At 20.3% G+C, this 20,744-nt stretch overlaps 2 protein-coding genes across 2 annotated transcripts; both read left to right on the forward strand.

Annotated features, from left to right (window-relative positions):
- Positions 1–1,136: 1,136 nt before the first annotated feature.
- On the forward strand, positions 1,137–2,832 carry SRAE_2000017200 (Serine hydroxymethyltransferase, cytosolic; the record flags this gene model as incomplete). The annotated part of the gene is made up of 4 exons (XM_024650968.1): positions 1,137–1,199; positions 1,276–1,416; positions 1,459–1,942; positions 1,988–2,832. The coding sequence occupies 4 exons, from the start codon at positions 1,137–1,139 to the stop codon at positions 2,830–2,832; spliced, it is 1,533 nt and encodes a 510-aa protein (XP_024504692.1).
- Positions 2,833–7,405: 4,573 nt separating this feature from the next.
- On the forward strand, positions 7,406–19,414 carry SRAE_2000017300 (Protein-tyrosine phosphatase, receptor/non-receptor type domain and FERM domain and Protein-tyrosine/Dual specificity phosphatase domain and PDZ domain and Protein-tyrosine phosphatase, catalytic domain and Pleckstrin homology-like domain and FERM/acyl-CoA-binding protein, 3-helical bundle domain and FERM adjacent (FA) domain and FERM, N-terminal domain and FERM, C-terminal PH-like domain and FERM central domain and Band 4.1 domain and Band 4.1 family-containing protein; the record flags this gene model as incomplete). The annotated part of the gene is made up of 9 exons (XM_024650969.1): positions 7,406–7,549; positions 7,609–8,480; positions 8,527–8,781; positions 8,930–9,280; positions 13,281–13,653; positions 16,319–16,782; positions 17,240–17,648; positions 18,280–18,623; positions 18,673–19,414. 9 exons carry the CDS (start codon positions 7,406–7,408, stop codon positions 19,412–19,414), a joined length of 3,954 nt encoding a protein of 1,317 aa, XP_024504693.1.
- Between the last annotated feature and the right edge of the window lie 1,330 nt (positions 19,415–20,744).

Raw genomic sequence — 20,744 nt, forward strand, 5'->3', positions numbered from 1 at the left:
ACGTTATAAAAAAAGTTTATCATCTAATATTTAACTATATAATTTTTATTTATTAGTTGTCAAGTTTGTTCTTCTATATTAGACTATGCCTAATCAATTTGATAATTATGAATAAAAATCACAAGAAATTTTAGAATTTATAAATTACAATAACATTTTTATTACATAAAAATTAAAAGTCTATTGTAATTTTTTAAATTTAAATTATGTTTTTTAATTTTTTTTATTAAGTATTAATAAATAAAAAATAAAAACACTAAATTATAATGAAAAAATTTTTTTAATTAAATTCTAACTAAATATATTTTTTCTAATAATTGAATAATATAAACATAGTAATAAATAGTTATGAAGAAGTACTAATTTATTTTTAATGTTAAAAAGTGTATTGGAATCATTAAAATTATTTTTTATTTATAATTATATTTGATATTATATTAAATTTAATGTTAGTTGCTGAATAAATGCTTATGTATATATATATACATTAAAAGTTTACCTTAATTAGAAAAAACGACATTTATAGTTCATATGAAATATTTAGATATATATATACTTAACTTATAACATGTGAAACGGTTTTTTTTTTTATAAATTAAATATTTGTAATATCTTATCATTCTGCTATCAATGTTTTAATTTTAATTTGTTATATTATTTATGATTTTTTTTGGTACGGAAAATTCTTATGAGTAGTTTTTAAATGTATAAAATAACCAAAATTTATTTGGATGTATTCAAGGCATATTCTCCTGAAGTGTCATTTGTTGGACAATTCTTTACATTTTTTTGATTTAAAACAATTACATATATTAATAATATTACTTGTTGAAAACATTCTTATCATGATATTATAATATTTAGAATACTAAATTTAGTGATGTTGTTTATCAATTTATAGTAACCTAACTGTCTTACCTAGTTTTAATTTTTATAATACTTGACATATTATACAATATTATCATGCTTCTAGTTTATAGAATAAAATATTCTTCTTTCTGTTAATCATTTTAATAAAATTTCCTTGAAACGATATAATATATTGACATTTATTAAGTAGAAGTAAATTAATTTTTCTAAGTTTTGACTATCTTATATTATTATTATTATTAAAACAATAAAAAATATATGGTACAATGTTAAAATCAATTACAAAAGTGGGAATGCTTAGTTTAAAGAATCATTCTATATTAATTAAGGTATTTAATGTTGTTTCTATCCAGTTTATTTTTAATTTATTCTTTTAACAAAATAAATTTTATGGTTTTTTTTTAGAATAATTTTTCAAAAATGACTGATTGCGGTAAAGTTTTTACACCATTAATTCCTGTTGAAAGATATCATTATGAAGGACAAAACATGCTAAAAGATTCCATTAAAATTGTTGATGAAGAAGCTTTTGAAATTATGAAAAATGTGAGTTTTAGCACATTATTATTATTATAAATTAAATAATAGGAAAAAAAACGTCAACGTCGTGGTCTTGAATTAATTGCTTCTGAAAATTTTACCACAAAATCTGTTTATGATGCTTTAGGATCAGCTATGTCAAATAAATATTCAGAAGGATATCCTGGAGCAAGATATTATGGTGGTAATGAATTTATTGATAAAATGGAGATTCTTTGTCAAACTCGTGCTTTAAAAGTTTTTGGTTGTGATCCAGAAAAATGGGGTGTTAATGTTCAGGCATTATCTGGAGCTCCAGCAAATCTTGCCGTTTATACAGGACTTTTGCAACCTAATGAAAGAATTATGGGATTAGATTTACCTGATGGTGGACATCTTTCCCATGGTTTTTATACTCCTGCAAAAAAAGTTTCTGCAACTTCAAGTTTTTTCCAATCACTACCATATAAGGTTAATCCTAAGACAGGATTAATTGATTATGATAGACTTGAAGAAAATGCTTTACTTTTTAGACCAAAAATTATTGTAGCTGGTAGTTAATTAATTTTTTTTTTTAAATTAAATAATTTAATTTTAGGAATTAGTTGTTATGCCAGACATCTTGATTATCCACGTTTTAGAAAAATCTGTGATAAAGTTGGAGCTTATTTAATGGCTGATATGGCTCATATTTCTGGACTTGTGGCTGCTGGATTGATTCCATCACCTTTTGAATATGCTGATATTGTAACAACAACAACACACAAATCACTACGTGGACCCAGAGGTGCCTTAATATTTTATCGTAAAGGAATTCGTTCTGTCAATGCAAAAGGAGTTGAAGTTATGTATGATATAGGACCAAAAATTGATTCTGCAGTTTTCCCAGGTCTTCAAGGTGGTCCACATAATCATACTATTGCTGGTATTGCTGTTGCTTTAAAACAATGTTTGTCTCAAGAATTTGTTGATTACTCTAAACAAGTGATTAAAAATTCAAAAGCTCTTGCAAATAGATTGATGGAACTTGGTTATGATCTTGTAACTGGTGGAACTGATAATCATTTATGTCTTGTAGATTTACGTCCAAAAAATCTTGAAGGTGCACGTATTGAAACAATTCTTGATATGGCTCATATTGCTTGTAACAAAAATACTTGCCCAGGTGATCAAAGTGCATTTAGACCAGGAGGTATTAGACTTGGCACTCCAGCTTTAACTTCTCGTGGTTTTAATGAGGAAGATTTTATTGTTGTTGCTAATCTTATTGATGAAGCTATTAAAGTATACATAAAATATCAATCAGTTGCAGGAAAGACAATGAAAGATTTTAAAGAATTTATTTCTACTAACGAAGATTTTAAAAATGATATTACTAATGTTGCTAACAAAGTCGAAAATTTCACCGAAAAGTTTGACATCCCCGGAAATGATGAATGTTAAGTTATTATCTTTTCTCTATATATGTTAGCAAAATTTAAGCTAATAAAATTTTCTTTTATTTAAAAAAAAAATTTCATCTTTAAATAGGTATGATTTTATGAACACAGAAAAATGTGTTGATTATAGTTATTTTTAAAAACGATACAATTACGTAAAAAAAAAACTTTTAATAATTAAGTAAAAACAAATTTATTTAATTGAAATCTTTGAAATCATAAGATAAGAAATCTCTTTTAAGCCAAATCTTTAAAACAATATAAAATATAAATCTAAATTCAGAAGGTAGAAAAATAAATTTTAAAAATACTTCATATTTGTAGCAGTAAAAATTGAATCTTGTTTTAAATATCTTAATAACTTTTTTAAAAATAATAATATTAAAATTCTAATTTAAAATCAATTTTGACATATAATTTTTAAATCATTAAAAAAAAATTTTTTTAAAGAATGATTTGAAAAATAGTGGTTTATAAAAGAAGAATTATTAATATGAAAACAATTTTTAAAAAAAAAATGTATTTATATTAGAAATACTATTTCTTGATTCTATGAAAATAAAATACAACAAAGGTGAAAGAAAAGAAAGTTATGATGAATAGAAAAATGATACAAATAAATACTAATCTTTAGGCCATTAATTGACAAAACCAAGATAGACTGCCTTAGTTACATTATAACTAGTTTTAAAAAAATTTTGCCATTTTAAATACACATAACTTAATTTAATTTTTACTAAATTTTGAAGGTTAATTTAACAATCGCCTAATCTTTAAATGTACTAGTTTATTTACTTTATAAAACTTTGTTAAAAGAAATAATAAACTTTTAAAAATTTCTCCGATTTTAAAAAGATCATTTATTGGGTTAAAGTAATAATAAGTTATTTAGCTATTATTCTACTTTTAATTTCATTACATTTTTAATACATCTGCTCTTTTAGCTTATCAATTACAAACTTTTTAACTCTAACATTTGTTTATAGTTTATTTTTATGAAGATATACAGTTTTAATATTACAATAAAATAAACTTTTTCCATTAATTTTTAATCTTATTATTTTGATCAAAACAATGTTAAATTATCAATCTTTATATATTTAATCACCAGATTTAATTATGATTTCCTTTAAATTATTTCACCTGTTTTTACACCAAACATTTCTTAACTTTTTTTTTTTTTATTTCTACTATCTATAAATAATTTGTTATTACAATATACAAATAGTGATCAACAGGCTTTATTTAATAACTTATCTTACATATTTATAAATGAGAATATTTATAGATTGACTTGTTATATATATATATATATATGTACATATATGCGCCTATGCCAATCTGATATATAAAGATGAACATCTTTTATAATTAATAATTTAGCATGTCTAAGAAGGATTACTTTTTTCTAACATTATAAGTATCTTCTTTAAAAGAAAACTAAATAAGTACAAGACAGGTGTGGTGTGGTGTTGTATTAACAATAAAAACTTATAAAGCATTCTTTTTTATTTATATATAATAAAAACAGGCGACAGTATTAAATTAAAAAGTAATATTAATAAATCACTATCAACTTCTTTATTCAACTAAAGATAAATTTTTATTTACTTTATTATCATAATTATTGAAACTTTATCCTATTAATTTTATTATCACTATATCATATTTCAACTCAAAATATTAATCCATTTTATTTTATTATTTTTGATTGTATCTAATCATAGATTATATTAATATCAATCATAGTATTTCCTTATCCTTTTTAGCTTTAATTATATAATATAAGAAAAGTTATATGTTACATTATTTAGTAACTTTACCATTTTATGCCTTCTAATATTCTACTTAACTATGAACATTTAATATTATCAGAAATAGTTTTTTGATAAAACATGTAATAGTTTGGTTGGATTTATAGTTTATTATTTTATAATATCATAAGATACTCTATTCTATTTCCGTATCATATACAATAAAATATTTAATATTTACAATTCATCATTCTTAACAATAAACCACTAACATATTTTCTAATTCTATATATATATATATTATTTTTTTTAAATAAAATACAAAATCTTATGTTTAATTTTTTTTTAAATTCTAATATATTAAAGATAAATTTTTTTTTATTTAATTATATATATTATTTTCATATTTTTTGAAAGATAATATTAAAAATCACTTATTAAAAAGTAAGTATGATGTTTACTAATGTATTGTTAAAATATTTCACATTTTGACACTACAATTATAATTTTCCATATATAATATGACAAAAGAATAAATATTTATTTTAAATCTGGTTGTAAAAATATTATTTTAACAATATTTAACCTATCTAATCACTTATTCAATACAATTAGCATCATACCAACATCCCCAAAATATAACCTCATATATCGTATAATTGTTCTTTAATTTCCTTCTCCTAGTGTTAACTAGTTAATATTATTCATATTCAATGAATCATATTTGCCATCTATCATTATCATTACAATCCATGAATTATTAACATTATTAATATATATCTAAACATAGTTTATTATTAATATTTATTACGAAGTTTATCATGTCGACATTAAACAGCTACTCGTTTATTTTTATTATTTTATATATTAACTTAAATTTATGGAAATTATTTTATAATAAATAATTTAATTTAAATCTTTTAAAATATATAAATTTAAAATCATTCACCTAAATTTAAAAATAATTTTTTTTAATGTACTATAATAATATATTAAAATACTAACAATTTTATCTATAAAATTTTTTTTTTTTTTACATTTATCATTTATAACTTTTTTTTTTAATCTTATTTTCAATATAATTGATACTTTTAAAATTATACTCTAAATCCCATTGGATTTTAAAAATTTAGTATAACATTTAAATATACAATATAAAAGATGTTTATATTTTGAAAAAGTAACATGACTTTTACCAAAAGTACGCAACCATACATATTTTTCACCATCTGTTAGCTTATGTCACAACTTTTTTTTTTTTTACCTAAAAACAATATAAATGAATATGATGAAAAGACTAAAAATGGTTGATACATTAATCAACTAAACTGTGAAATTTTCTTTTGATCCTTACCATATGACCTTTAATGTGTTAAATGAATAAAGAACTCATGTATACCATAATAATAATATTTAATTCCTCAAATTATAGTAAAAAAAAAAAACTAACTTTTAGTAGATTTTTCTTACTCTTAATTATATAGTTGTTGTTTTTTTTTTAATAAAGTTATTTAAATTTTATTATTTATAAAAATATTTGTGAAAAAAAAATTAAATTACGATATAGTTTTTTTTTTTTATTATTTAATACAATTTGTAAATTAATTTTACTATATACATTATATATCTTTCTTTTTTTTTTTTAAATTAATTTTAAAGTCTATTTATTATTTTAAAAACGTTTTTGCGATTACTTTTTTTTTTTCCATATAAAGTATATAATAAATTGTAAATGTATATATATATATTTATATGTATTTTATTGTTGATGCTATAAAGCATAAAGTAGTATTTTAAAGGAAGTCTATTATTCTTTCTAGTCTTCAAACTTTTTAATTCTCTCTATGGCTATTTTACTTTAATTTAACCTAATCGTTATTATAAATTCTCTATTTATATATATTATAAAGGTATTGTTTATGCTTTCTTTTTTTTTTTTTTTGTTATTTATAAAATATTTCTATATACATTTTACAAAATAATATTTTTCTAATTTAAATTTCTGTTTATCTAATCATTTCTAGTGCAAAATTTAAAAACTTTTCATTCTCAAACTTTCCACTTGACAATATCTTCTTTAAACTTATTTATCAAATTCATCATTTATCATACCAAAGTAGTATATATGGTACTTTTTGAAACTTGAATCGTATAAAATTAAGAATAGTATTAAAATATATGTAAAATATAATTCTTAGTTTACTTGTATAATTAAGGGTTTTATTTTTTAATGCTTTATTGGTAAAACATTTTTAATAATATAAAATTATTTTAAATTTACAAACTTATATTATATATATAAAGTTATTTTCAACTTAATTATATTATTATTAAAAAGTTATAAATTTATTAATATATTTCTTTTACCTTTATTATCATTTTTATAAAATTTTAAAATTCAATCAAATCTTATTACTTTTCTTATTTATTATATATTACAAAAATATCAATTACTTTACATCTATCAAACTATAATTTTAAGGTAGAAGAAGTAGATGGAAAGAGGTCATTACACAAATAATGTGACAATTTTATATCCACATTGATGTCAGAGGCTTTTTATCTTCTGGCTAATTTTTAGATAAAGAATATATTGATGAAAATAATTTTATATTCAATGTTTCTGTCTTATCAATAAATATATATATATATATTTATATAGATTATATATATGTATATATTTAAAAAAAAAAATTTATTAAAAATTTTAAAGAATAATTTCGTTTTAATTGATAAATGTTTTTGTTAATATTATTTCTTTTTTTAATAAATAATTATATATAATTTTTTTTTAATATTATTAGGATATATAAAATCAAAGAAATGCGATTTGGTACAGGATCTTATAATGTTAGACATTCAGAAGGACTAAATCCTGATATATTACAAAATTCATCTAACTCTAAACAAACACTAAATTGTACAATATATTTTCTCGATGATACAGAAAGAACTTTTACGGTTGGGGTAAATATATTAAATTATTATTATTAAAAATTAATTTTTTTTTTTTTTATAAATTTTAGAGAGGAGCAATAGGACAAGAAATGTTAGATAAAGTTTTTGAACATTTAGAATTAGTTGAAAGAGATTTTTTTGGTTTACAATTTTTATCATTTCTTGATTCACAGGCAGAACATCCACGAATGAGATGGCTTGATCCCCAAAAATCAATAAAAAAACAAATGGTCTGTTCTCCATTTAATTTATATTTTCGTGTAAAATTTTATGTTTCTGATCCTAGTAAATTAGCTGAAGAATATACAAGATATCATTTCTTTTTACAAGTTAAACGAGATTTAATAGAAGGAAGATTAATATGTCCTGAGTCATCAGCTGCTCTTCTTGCCTCATATGCTATTCAATCAGAAATAGGTGATTATAATTCTAGTGAACCTGATAATGATTATGTTGAAAATTTTAAAATAATTCCAAATCAATCTTATGAATTAACAAAACAAATAAAAGAACTTCATAAACTTCATTCTGGGCAGACACCTGCAGCTGCTGAATACAATTTTTTGGATCATGCTAAAAGATTAGATATGTATGGTGTAGATTTATATGAAGCTAATATTGATGATGGTATTCAATTGCTAGTTGGTGTTAACTCTTATGGTATTTGTTTATTTCAAAATGCACAAAAAATAAATGCATATCCTTGGTGTAGTATAATGAAATTAACGTTTAAAAAGAAAATATTTAATGTTGTAATAAGAATTTTAAATGAATTAAATGAAGAAGAGGATAAAGTATTTTGTTTTCATGTTATTACATCTCAATCATGTAAATTATTGTGGAAAAGTTGTATAGAGCATCATACATTTTTCCGATTAATAGCTCCTCCAATACCCCCACCAAAAAGTATATTTTCTCTTGGTTCTAGATATCGTTATAGGTATTTTTTTTTTTAAATAATTTTTGTAAAAAATAAATTTTTATAGTGGTAGGACAGAATTTCAAACAATGGAAGAGATGAAAAGGAGAGCCAGAGTTGAAAGAGCTTTCATGAGAGCAAATTCAAGAAATAATTTTAGTAGAGCAACTATTACTGGTATTGGTACACGTAGTTGTGGTTCTACAAGTCAACAAAATAATTTAGAACAAATTACTGAAAGGGAGTTTAATAATTTAGAGACAACATTTGATGATGCTGATAGGGGTGAATATACCTTAAAAAGCAATAATGGTATATACAAGTAAGTTTTTTTTTTATTTAGAAAATTATATACACATATAAAAAAAAATAAAATTAAAAAAAAAATATATATATATAATATTTTTTAATATATTTATGTCATGTATTTTTGTTTCCCTTAGCTTTTTGTGCTTTTAAATATGTTTTAGTTTTAAAAAATATGAAGATGAATGTATGTCAAATGAAAGTGTAAGAAATTCAATTACCTCACATACATCATGGGTAGCAAAAATATTTCCATCTGGACATTGGAAAAGAAAACAAAATTTATTAAGAAAAAATTTTACACTTAACAAAAGTTTACGAATTAATAATAATGGATCATCTACTTCTAATTCTAGTATAACATCTTTTTTTCATAGATTAATACCAAAATTAGAATCAAATAAAAGTAATATAGAAGTGAGAGATGATTATGTAGAGAAAAATCATCTTCGAATTTTGAATCATCGAAAAATAGATGAATTTGATGGATTAAATTATAAAAAAATTACAAAAAGGTAGGGTGATTTAGCTTTTTTTTGCAAATGTAATATAAGACTTGTTGTATTTGTTTATGATATGTAATATATCTGTAAAAAAAAATTATTAAAATTATCATTTAAAAGTAAAAAAAAAATAAAAACAAAACTTGTTTAAAAATATTTTTCAATATCCATAATTAAATAATCTATAAAATTTACAAGATATATAACCTTCCTATGTATATTCAATTAAAAAAAAAAAGTATTTTTATTTTCATATTTTCCTACTTTTGTCTTTTAACGCCATTAACATTTTATAGCTGATCATTATCATAAAAATGTTTAAATATTTCTTTTACTCTGTCTCTTTTATTTATTCACCTTTAAATGGGAAAAATTAGTTGACTTAAATAACTTCTAAGTTAATTTATTTTTTTTACTCTTATTATTCTGTTAAAAATATATAGTATATTTACAATTATTTTATCATATGAACTTATTTTTACATTCCTTTAATGCATTTTTCTATCTTTTTTTTTTCTAACAACTTTATCGTCAATTTTTGGTTAGATAATAGGTAAAATATTTTTGCGAAAGAATGTATATATAAAATATATATATATAATTATTGTTTTTAATTAAAATGGTCATACAAATTACATTGTATGGTATTTTTATATATCTAAACATATAAATCATTTAAAATTTCATTATATAAAATATATTACCTTATAGTTAATTATAAACATGAATTACTTTAAACAATACAAATTAGATAATAATCAGTACTTTTATATAAATTTATTTAAGATTAGATATTTTATTATAATTAATTATATATATATATGTGTACATATTTTTTTTAGTATACATTATTAAATTTTTTCATGTTTCATCAAAAAAATTTACCAACTGAAAAGTATGTATATTTACCAATATCTCCTGGTACTTATTGTACATTACCTAGAGCAAGACTTAAGAATGGAAATATTAATTCTTCATCTATATTAAATATTGATGATTCTAAAACATCTCCTTCTAAACCTCCTATATATTTAAGAAGAAATTATATAATTAATTCTGAATATACTCCACGTATTAGTGGTAATTTTACAAATAATACAAAAATAAAAGATAATGATCCAAGAAATATGAAGAAAAATATATATTTGATAAATTCATTTATATATCCATTAAGGTAAATTTTTTTTTTCATTTAATTTAATGAAAAATAGTATTGTATTTATGTGTAATGAAAAAATATTTTGATAAAATGATACAATTGTTTTATTTTATTTCCATATATAGTGTTTAATATAAAAATTAATATGAAACATATGTTTAATATTAAACTTTAAGATTATTTCTTAGTACAATATTATCAAAATTAACATAATTTTATGTTTAATTTTCTTTATCAAAATTCTTGTTATTTGTGAGTGTAAAGCTTAAATAGTTTAAAACACTTAAAATTATGTTTTATTTTTATCTTATATAACATATTCTTAAACTTTAAGGGGCTTAGAACTTTTTAAAATCTTTTTAGAAATATCTTATCATTGTTATCATCTTTTTATTATCCTTTTTATCCAATTACTATTAAATATTTAATCTTTCTATCTACAATTTCCTTTTACATCATTATAAAAATATATATATGTCCTATGAAAATGTATTAAGAAAATAAAAATTTCTTAACAATTCAGTTGTATAGTTGTAGTGATAAAGATATAAAAATATTGTTTGCTTATGTATTATTTTTAAACTCAAAAAATATTATATTTTATATTTCTTTATTTTTTAAAAAGTAAATTAAAATATAATCAAAAAAATATATATTTTATGTATGATTAATTTTTAATCAATATAAGATTAATGATATATTTTGGCAATAATTAAATTTTCCTATCAATATTTATTGCAAGTTTTAAAGTAAATATTTTAAATCAGAATTTTTAATAGCAACTTTTAATGTTAAATAATATATAATGTAATATTAGATTAAATAACTTTAAAATTTTGCCTATATTACCTCATAGATGAATTTTTATAAAACTAATTGATTGGCACAAATATCAAAATTTTTAATCTGTTCCTGTTCTTTCAATAGTGTTAGCGCATTTTATTTAACTTTTTATCTTGAAAGATATATCAATCATTTAAAAAGTCACTATTTCGAAACAAAAATACTTCATTTTTATTCTATCTTTGACTTCAAAAGCAGATTATATTATATTATAATAATCATTTTCTTTATCTCAATTATATTAAAAAAAAAAAAGTCTTTAGTAAAATAATAAGTTTATCTTTAAGATTCTTTATATTTTATTGTGTATGTATTAAAAACAACCACAATAAAATTAAAAGAGATATAAGTAAAAATATTTTTCGCTTTTTTTTATTTTCTTTTCACAAGTGGTTTTTCAAAATTTATAGGGTACTTTAAAAATTTAACATCCTCAATATTATTTATTTATTTATTTGATAGATCTTTTATTATTTTTAATTTTTAAAAGATATTTTATACAATTTCTATGTTAAAATACGCTATTGGCCCTTGGGTCTCTTCACTTTATGGCGTTAAACCGGAAACAGGAAAGTGCAATGATGATAAAAATAAATATGAGGAAAATTTGTTAAAACAAAGTTCTATTTATGGAACTACGAGAATAGTTAGTAAACCTCCAAAACCTTATTCTTGTAATATATATAAAACAATGACAACAAACATGAAAAATGGAATTGTCAGAAGAAGATGGTAAATTTACTTGTTGTAAATATTTTTTAAATTAATCCACCAATTTATCTATAGTTTTTTTTTTCTTTCTGTTATTAACATATTTATGCAATTTTATATGTAGGCGTAAGAAATTTATTATTAATTTAATTTAATTTTTCTTTATTTCTAATTAAATATGAAAATTTATGCATTATTTGTTTATATTTTAAAAAAAAAAGTAAAATTTTCTATTTTTTTTAATTAGAATTATTTACATTATTTATATCAGTTAATTATAAATATTTAATAATTTTTCCTATCACAATTATAATTGTATTAGAAAATGTTGGCTTTTCTAAAACTTTAATTTTGTTATCTAACTTTCTATCCTTAGAGTAAATAATCCAATTAAAATTTTTTTTAAATATTTTTTATCATAAGTTTAAAAACTTACTATTTTTTTTTTTATTTTATACTTAAAAAAATGGATAAAAAAAAGATTATTTTTGTAATTAATTCTCTAATGACATTTATATATTTATTTTTATAACACTTATATATTTGTAAAAGTTAACAATAATCAATTTATACCACTTTACTGTTCACTGTCTATCATTCAAACTACAAATAATCAACAATTGAGTTAATATAACAAATCATATATTATATAGAGGTACTAAATAAATAAAACTTGCTTCACACATATTTTATCGACGACATGTATATAAGGTTGATTATTGATATAACTATATTTTTCACTCATTTTATTGTTAAATATTGCCTATTTTTAGAATTGATTAGAAATTTAAAAAAATAATTTATATAAATTGACATAGATTGTGGTATTAAATTTAGAAAAAATATATGGTTAAATTATTTATGATTATTAATTTTATATTATTAATATCATACATGATTCTAATCATTTTTTACTTTAAAATACTTTAGAAACATACAAAAACTTGATTCTAATTTTATAATTCAAACATCTATTTCCCTCATATAAATGTAATTTCTTTTTAAATAAACAGTATTTGTCATTAACCAATAATTGTGTTAAAATAAAGAAAAGACGATATATATAATTTATTTTTCCTACTCAGCTTAATATGTTAAATATTATTCACTTATCTAATTACTTCTTAAACAATGTTATGTCATTCATAAGATTTTTTTTTTTGAATAATTTTAATGGATATTGAAAAAAAAAGAAATTATTTCATTTTTAATGCTATTACAAATAATTTGATGTTTTTAAAAATAAAAAAAAAATAATTTGTTTATCAAATTCATAAAATTTTTATTTCTTTTTTTTAGTGAAAGTGTTGCCCCATCACCGAGTAATACATTAGACAGAAAAATAACAAATTCAAAAAGTCATTATAGTCCAATAAGAAATCAAAAGGTTGGAAATAATTCTGATACGACACAAACTAAACACCAAATATATGATGACAACAAAATAAGTCTTCGACAAAATATGAATCAACGATATAACAAAAATACTCCTGATAGTAATTTAAGGAGACTTTCACAACCAAAAGAAACTACTTTTGGTGTTAGTGGTAACGATGAAGATGGAATAACATATTGTACTGGTAATTGGACTGTTCCACAACACAATGAAAACTATGATTCTGGAATCTCAAATGGTAGTAATAGTTATGGATATTATCAACAACCAACTAATGTAAGTTTTATTAATTAAAATTGATATTCATATATAATATCATATTATATAATAGAATAATATTACTTAAATAATTAATTTATTAAATCAATTCTAAATTTATTATATAATAATTGTCTATTAATATATTATGAAATAATAGAAAAATTAATTAATCTATATAATTTTATTGAAATTCTTTTTCTTATCTTTTCTTTGATCAACCTTTAAAGTTATAATATTACATCCACCGTAATAAGATATATAAGATATAAAATCTCGACAAAATCATATTATAAATATATGAAAGACAGCTTATCAGTGTCTACCACTTTAACATAACATTGTATATAGAACTTTAAGAACAACATGAACAACCTTAACATAATTATATTTCTTGATCTAAACATGTTGTTATATTAAATAAAAATTTCTAAATACACAATTGTAAAGATACTTATAAATAATTTTTCTATATTCTTTTTAAAATTGTTAAAATTTTATATATATATATATATGTATCATATATGAATAATATTCCTTATTTCCAATAATGAATCTGCTTAAAAATTAATTATAAAATCTTATTGACAAAAACATGTTTCTATAATTACTATTATTTTTTATTCATACTTTAAAATATATTTTTACAACTAATTAGAAGATTTAAAATATTTAATCGTTTTACAAATGTATTACTTTATTGTTTGATATTTAAACTTTTTTTTTTAAAATAAATTTACAATCATTTTAGTTGAAGACACAATTGTTATATGTTTTTAACTTTTAAAATACATATACTACTTTATTTTTCTTTCTCTTATTTTATATTTGTAACTGTTTTTCTAATTCATAAAAAAGCAAAGATTTTAGATAACTTTTATACTATACTAAATTTCTAATTATTCTTTATATTTACTTATTAATTACCTGTATCTTGGCTTTGTCTTTTTTTTTTACCTATTTATTAAACAATCTTTAACAAAAGTTAACTTTTAAAAACTATGACATCTCACAATATAGCTTAAATCCAATATTTATGATTCATTGTGGAATATATAAAATTATTTTTCTTCTCCATATTTTTTTTTTTTATTTTACTTTCAATATATATTATTTCTTAATTTAATATTATTTTATTAGAAAATATTTCTTTTAGTGTTTCTAAAAAAATAAATTACGTTGTACTAATTAATTTACTAGTATTAATATTATTATATTATTTAATATAAAAAAAAAGTAAAAATAATGTCTACAGCGGCATATTTTTTAAAAGCTACAATGCCTCAAAAAGTTCATGATTTTGTGATGCTTTCTAAAGAAAGAATGGAAAAAAATACTAAAAATACTAAAAGAGCTACTAGTAGAAAAGCAATACAACCAGGTATTGTTGCAAAAACTAGAGCACGCTTAGAAAAAGCTGAAATTTCAGTTGGTCCAAAAAAACAAATATTAAAAAAGATTACAAATAAAAATGATTTTATGAATCATGATTATAAAGAAGAAGAAATATTGGAAGAAAAAAATGTTAATGTTAAAGAAGAAATATTAAAAAAAGAAAAAGAATTATCAAATAATAATAATAATAATAATTTAAAAAAAATTATCTATATTTCAAATAATAAAATCCCCTTACCATATGACATTTCAAAGGTTGAAAAAGAAAAGGTAGTAGTATAATAATATTATATTTTATTATTCTATTCCATATCAAACATCATCATTTTTCTTTTATTATATTTTTATATTATTTACTAGTTAACTTTCCTTTACTCAAACAATTTTATCTTTTATTATTATCTAAATTTATCTTCGATGTGTAACTAATATTATTAAGTATCAAAAATTATATAGAAAAAAAAAACATCTATTAAATTGAATTAATGTACCATTGAAGATATGGATATATTATAAATATTTTTAATTTTTTTCTATAAATATCAATTTCTTTTTTAAAGTACTTTTTTATATGTAAATATTCTTATTATAATAATATCTTTTTTTTTTCTAAAATTTTTTCTTTAATGGTATTACTTCTTGAATATTTTAAATTTAGTCAGATAATTACCACCTCTTTATTATAAGTTATTATTATTGATACTAGTTTTCAATTTAATTATTTTCAACACTAGTTTAATTATTTAAAAATGTATAATTTCTAATTTCTTGTTCTTAAAATTTTAAACTTTAAAAGTTTTTGGGTTAACTGAAAGCGGATATGTATAGATAAAGATAGACCCTATCGTTAGAACTAAAAGACAATACAATTTTATTTAGTTTTAAGCTAGTCTTTATAATTTAAATGATCTTCTTAGATTACTTTTGATTTTATATTAGCCATACTATTTATACTTTAACAATTCATGATATAATATAATATTTTAAAGTTAGAATATATTTTACTCAAAAAATTTTTTGACACACAATATTCTTATATTATACCTCTTACTTTTTTTGTTTAAAATGATAGAAAATTTTTTATAAAATATATTACTATAATATATATCATTTTCTATATATTTAATATTAAATAATAATATTACAGTTAAAATATTTTTTAATTTAATAAGTTAAATATATAATATTTAAAAGAAAAATTATTTAAATATATTTTTAATTATCTAAAAAAAAATATATTAAAATTAAAAATTATTGTAAAATAAATTAATATTTATATTTATTATAGACAGGAAATGACGCTTCATTGCCAAGTACATTAAATAAAAGTACAACATCATCCTCCTCAAAAAGTCCAATAAACAATTCATCAATAAATACAAAAAATTGTCAAAACAATAATATAACAATGCACCAAAATACTATTAGTACGGGGAACAATTACAAAAGACCCAATATATCTTCAAATTCTTCATCTACAACAAGTAGTACATCATCAGCCTATGGAACAGCAGGATCTTATTCATCAAACAATTCTCACAATAATAATGCTATGTATAACAATAATTCATCTAATTCTTCTATTTCTAATCATACATTAACAAGAAATAGTAATAATCCATCGCGTGTGACTAATTCTTCAACTAATCCACCTAATGGTTCTCCATACAAAAATTCACCACGTATTTCACAACAAAGTGGTATTGTTTTAAATCAAATGAATGGATATTCACCACGATCTTCTGTTGCTAGGTAAGTTTTTTTTTTTGTTTATATATTATATCCAAGATATTTTCTTCTTTTTTTTTATAAATTTATTTCCAAGAGTATATATAAAAGTTGATAAAAGTGTAGTGTAGTAGATAATATATTTTACATGAAAATATATTTCTCAACATAAAACTATATAATATTTAATAACATTATAAATATCTATGACAATATTATTAAAAATTAAAATATATCTTATATCTATTATCAAATATATATTTCTATATAGTTTTAGGTAAGATAAGTTTAAAATAATGGTTTAAAAGAAAAAAATTTTTTTTTATTTCTAATCACTGTAGTATATATTATTGTGTTTTTATTATTATTGTATTGACACATCTTTTAACTTTTATATAATATATATACTCTATATGCCTGTCTCATTTATTAAAAATAGTATTTTCATCAAAACAGTCTAACTGAAATGTTTCCTTTTTAGTTATTCCTCATATACATCGTCAAATGGACTGCCTTCAACAAACAATCAATCGTATGGTGGTACTAGTAATGCCAGTAATAACAATAATATTTCAAATGGAACTTTAACTAATAATAAAACAATATCAAAAAATTTATCTTCATCTAGTCCTGTAAGACAAATTTCATCATTATCACAACGACGCTCACCTAATAGTGGTATTAAGCCTATAAATTGTTCTCTTGTAAATAATTATTTTGCTAATCCAGAAGAGAATCTTGTCACAATAAGAATGAGACCGGATCTTCAAGGCAAATTTGGTTTTAATGTTAAAGGTGGAGCTGATCAAGATCATCCTGTTATTGTTAGTAAAGTTGCAAGTGGCAGTAGTGCTGATAAATGTTATCCAAGACTCAATGAAGGTGATCAGGTTAGTTTTTTTTTTAATATTATAAAATATATTATTGTATTTTTATTTATTTTTTTTATCCTATTTTAAAATTACATATTTATATATATATATATATAAAATATAATGTATATGAAATTAGTGTACTTTATATAAAAGCACTTATTGTAATATATATTTCATGGCATATATAAATAATATCATCATTACACCATTACTAAACCCTTTTATTACTAAAGATGATATATACAATATTTAATATTTATCATTTTCACATTAACATTACTAATCTATATAATTTAATAACAAAGTTTTTTTTTCTTATAATATGCTAATATATTTTATATAGAAATATATACTTACCAATGATTATATTTTATTTTAAATTAATGCAATATTCTGGAATTTCTTTTGCTAGAGAGATTAAATATTGCTAGAAAAATTGATGTTTTATATAATTTTTATCTTTATATATATATATATATATATATGAGTCATAATGTTTATGGTTAATGGTAATATGATTTTACATTTAATGTTACGAAATATAAAATATAATAAAAAAAAAAAAAATTACATATAAATATCATGTGATAATAAATGTTATTTTAACTACATTTAAGTAATTTTTAATTTTATTATTTTGTTTAAGGTTATTATGATAAATGGTGAAGATGTTACTCATTGGACTCATGATCAAGTTGTAAGATTTATAAGATCAGCAAAAGATACACCTACTGGAGAATTAATTTTAAATATTAAACCAAATGTCTATAGATATGGAGAACACGAAGAACCTACTTCTATTAATATTCCAGAAATAAAACATGTAGCTGATAATATTCCTAGAAAAGATATGTTAAAACAATCTCTTCGTATATTACAAGAAAATTTACGAAATGGTGTGTGTGTCGAACAATTTGAAACTTTATATAGAGTTAACCCAGAAATGAAAATGCTTGATTCAAAATTATCTGATAATACTTCTAAAAACAGGTATGTTAATATTCTTCTTTTTTGATGGTAATTATAAATATTATTTAAGGTATCGTGATATTTTACCATATGATGAAACAAGAGTTAGATTACAAAAAAATGTTTCTGGAGATTATATTAATGCTTCTCATATAAATATAGAAATTCCATCAAGTGGTATTATTAATCGTTACATTGCATGTCAAGGACCTCTACCAACAACATGTGGAGATTTTTGGCAAATGATATGGGAACAGTCATGTAGTACAATTGTAATGTTAACAACAACTATTGAAAATGGTAGAGTTAAATGTCATCAATATTGGCCAAGATTATATGATTCACAAGATTATGGAAGATTAATAGTAACTTGTATTAAAGAAAGAGAAACACCAAATTGTTCTTATAGAGAAATTTCTATTAAAGATAGTCAAACAAAAGAAGAAAGAAGAGTTTCACAAATGCAATATACATCATGGCCAGATCATGGAGTTCCTGAAGATTCTAAACATTTTCTTGATTTTGTTGAAGAAGTTAGAAAAACAAGACATGGAAGTGTTGACCCAATGGTGGTTCATTGTAGTGCTGGTATTGGTAGGACAGGAGTTCTAATTCTTATGGAGACTGCAGCCTGTAAAATTGAAGCTAATGAACCAATATATCCAATTGAAATTGTAAGAAAAATGAGAGATCAGAGAGCTATGTTAATTCAAACAACGGAACAATATATTTTTGTATGTGATAGCATTCTTAAAGCATATGATCATAGAATGTTTATACCAATATCTGAATTTCACAAATTATCTCGCTAAATAATTTTCATAGCTATTTGTATTTCTTAAGAACGGGTTATTATCTCTATCATTATCTAATAGTTTCCAATAACACAGTTCTTTAAAATTTGCTGAAATTATTATAAAAATTTTCGGTACTTATATGTTAGTTCCCCTTCCTCAAATGAAAGGCAGCAAAAAACTTATTAAATAAAAAAAATATTTTATTTTTTGTTTGTAAAAATATTACTGTAAATTGTTTAAAATTAAAAATTAAGTACAAATAAAATTTTTCAAAAATTGATTAGTTGATTAAAATTGTTATAATAGAATATTTCTGTAATTAGACAAAATAATCTTCATTTATTTGAAATGTTAACTATTTTCAATACCAATTGCTATTATCTCTTTCACATATTATTAGAAATGATAAGAATTTTCTGTGGTTATTCTTGTTTCAACGCTTCTACAATTTTCGCATAACTTTTTTTTGAAAGCATTTCCACAAAAAAAATTTTGGTTTCCTACAGATTCTACCAATGTACCATTGTTGTTCAATGCCTTTCTACAATTATTCTTTCTTTTAGCAAAAACAGTTTTCTTATTTTCACCCATGAATAATATAAAATAATCTTTATTATATTTTTGATTTTTAACGTTTCTCTTAAGCTTATTTTTAAAAAGCTATCAGAAAACTTACATTTAGATTCTTTGTTTCCATGATAAAAATAAAAAATTTAGATAAAAGATGAATTTATGTGAAATTTTTGTTTTTATATACCAATTTATTTTATGATATACTATTTTTATATCTTTTATTCTTTTAATATTATATCTTTTTTAACAAAATTAAATGATTAATTACTTTATTATTTTTATAATCTATTAATTTATTTTATTTATATGTAAAAAATTCAATTATTTACTGTAAAATGAAACATTCGCTAACTAATCTTATATTATATCATTTGTTTAAAAATATTTGAGAACTAAATAAAAAAGTAACAATATTAATAATTCTTTTTTTAATCACTTATCACAAGCACATTCTTATCAAAATATAAAAATTCAAACAGAAAAAATCAGATTATAACTATTAATATAAATTTATAATAAAAAATTTAACAAAGAAATTGTAAGAATTTATTTATTTTAAACATTTATACATTAAATGAATCATAAAAAAATAAAAGTTTAAAATAATTAAATTATATATAAATCATAATGACTATTTCTTTTGTCAACATAAATTTTTCTTCCCTTACTATTAAAAATTGGTCCTTGAAATAGGTGATTTGATATTAAAAAAACATATTTATTAAAAAATTTTGTTTATTAAATAAAAAATTCATTTAACCTATATTTATCC

Source organism: Strongyloides ratti, assembly GCF_001040885.1.
Source record: "Strongyloides ratti genome assembly S_ratti_ED321, chromosome : 2".
In the NCBI taxonomy this organism is placed as follows: domain Eukaryota; kingdom Metazoa; phylum Nematoda; class Chromadorea; order Rhabditida; family Strongyloididae; genus Strongyloides; species Strongyloides ratti.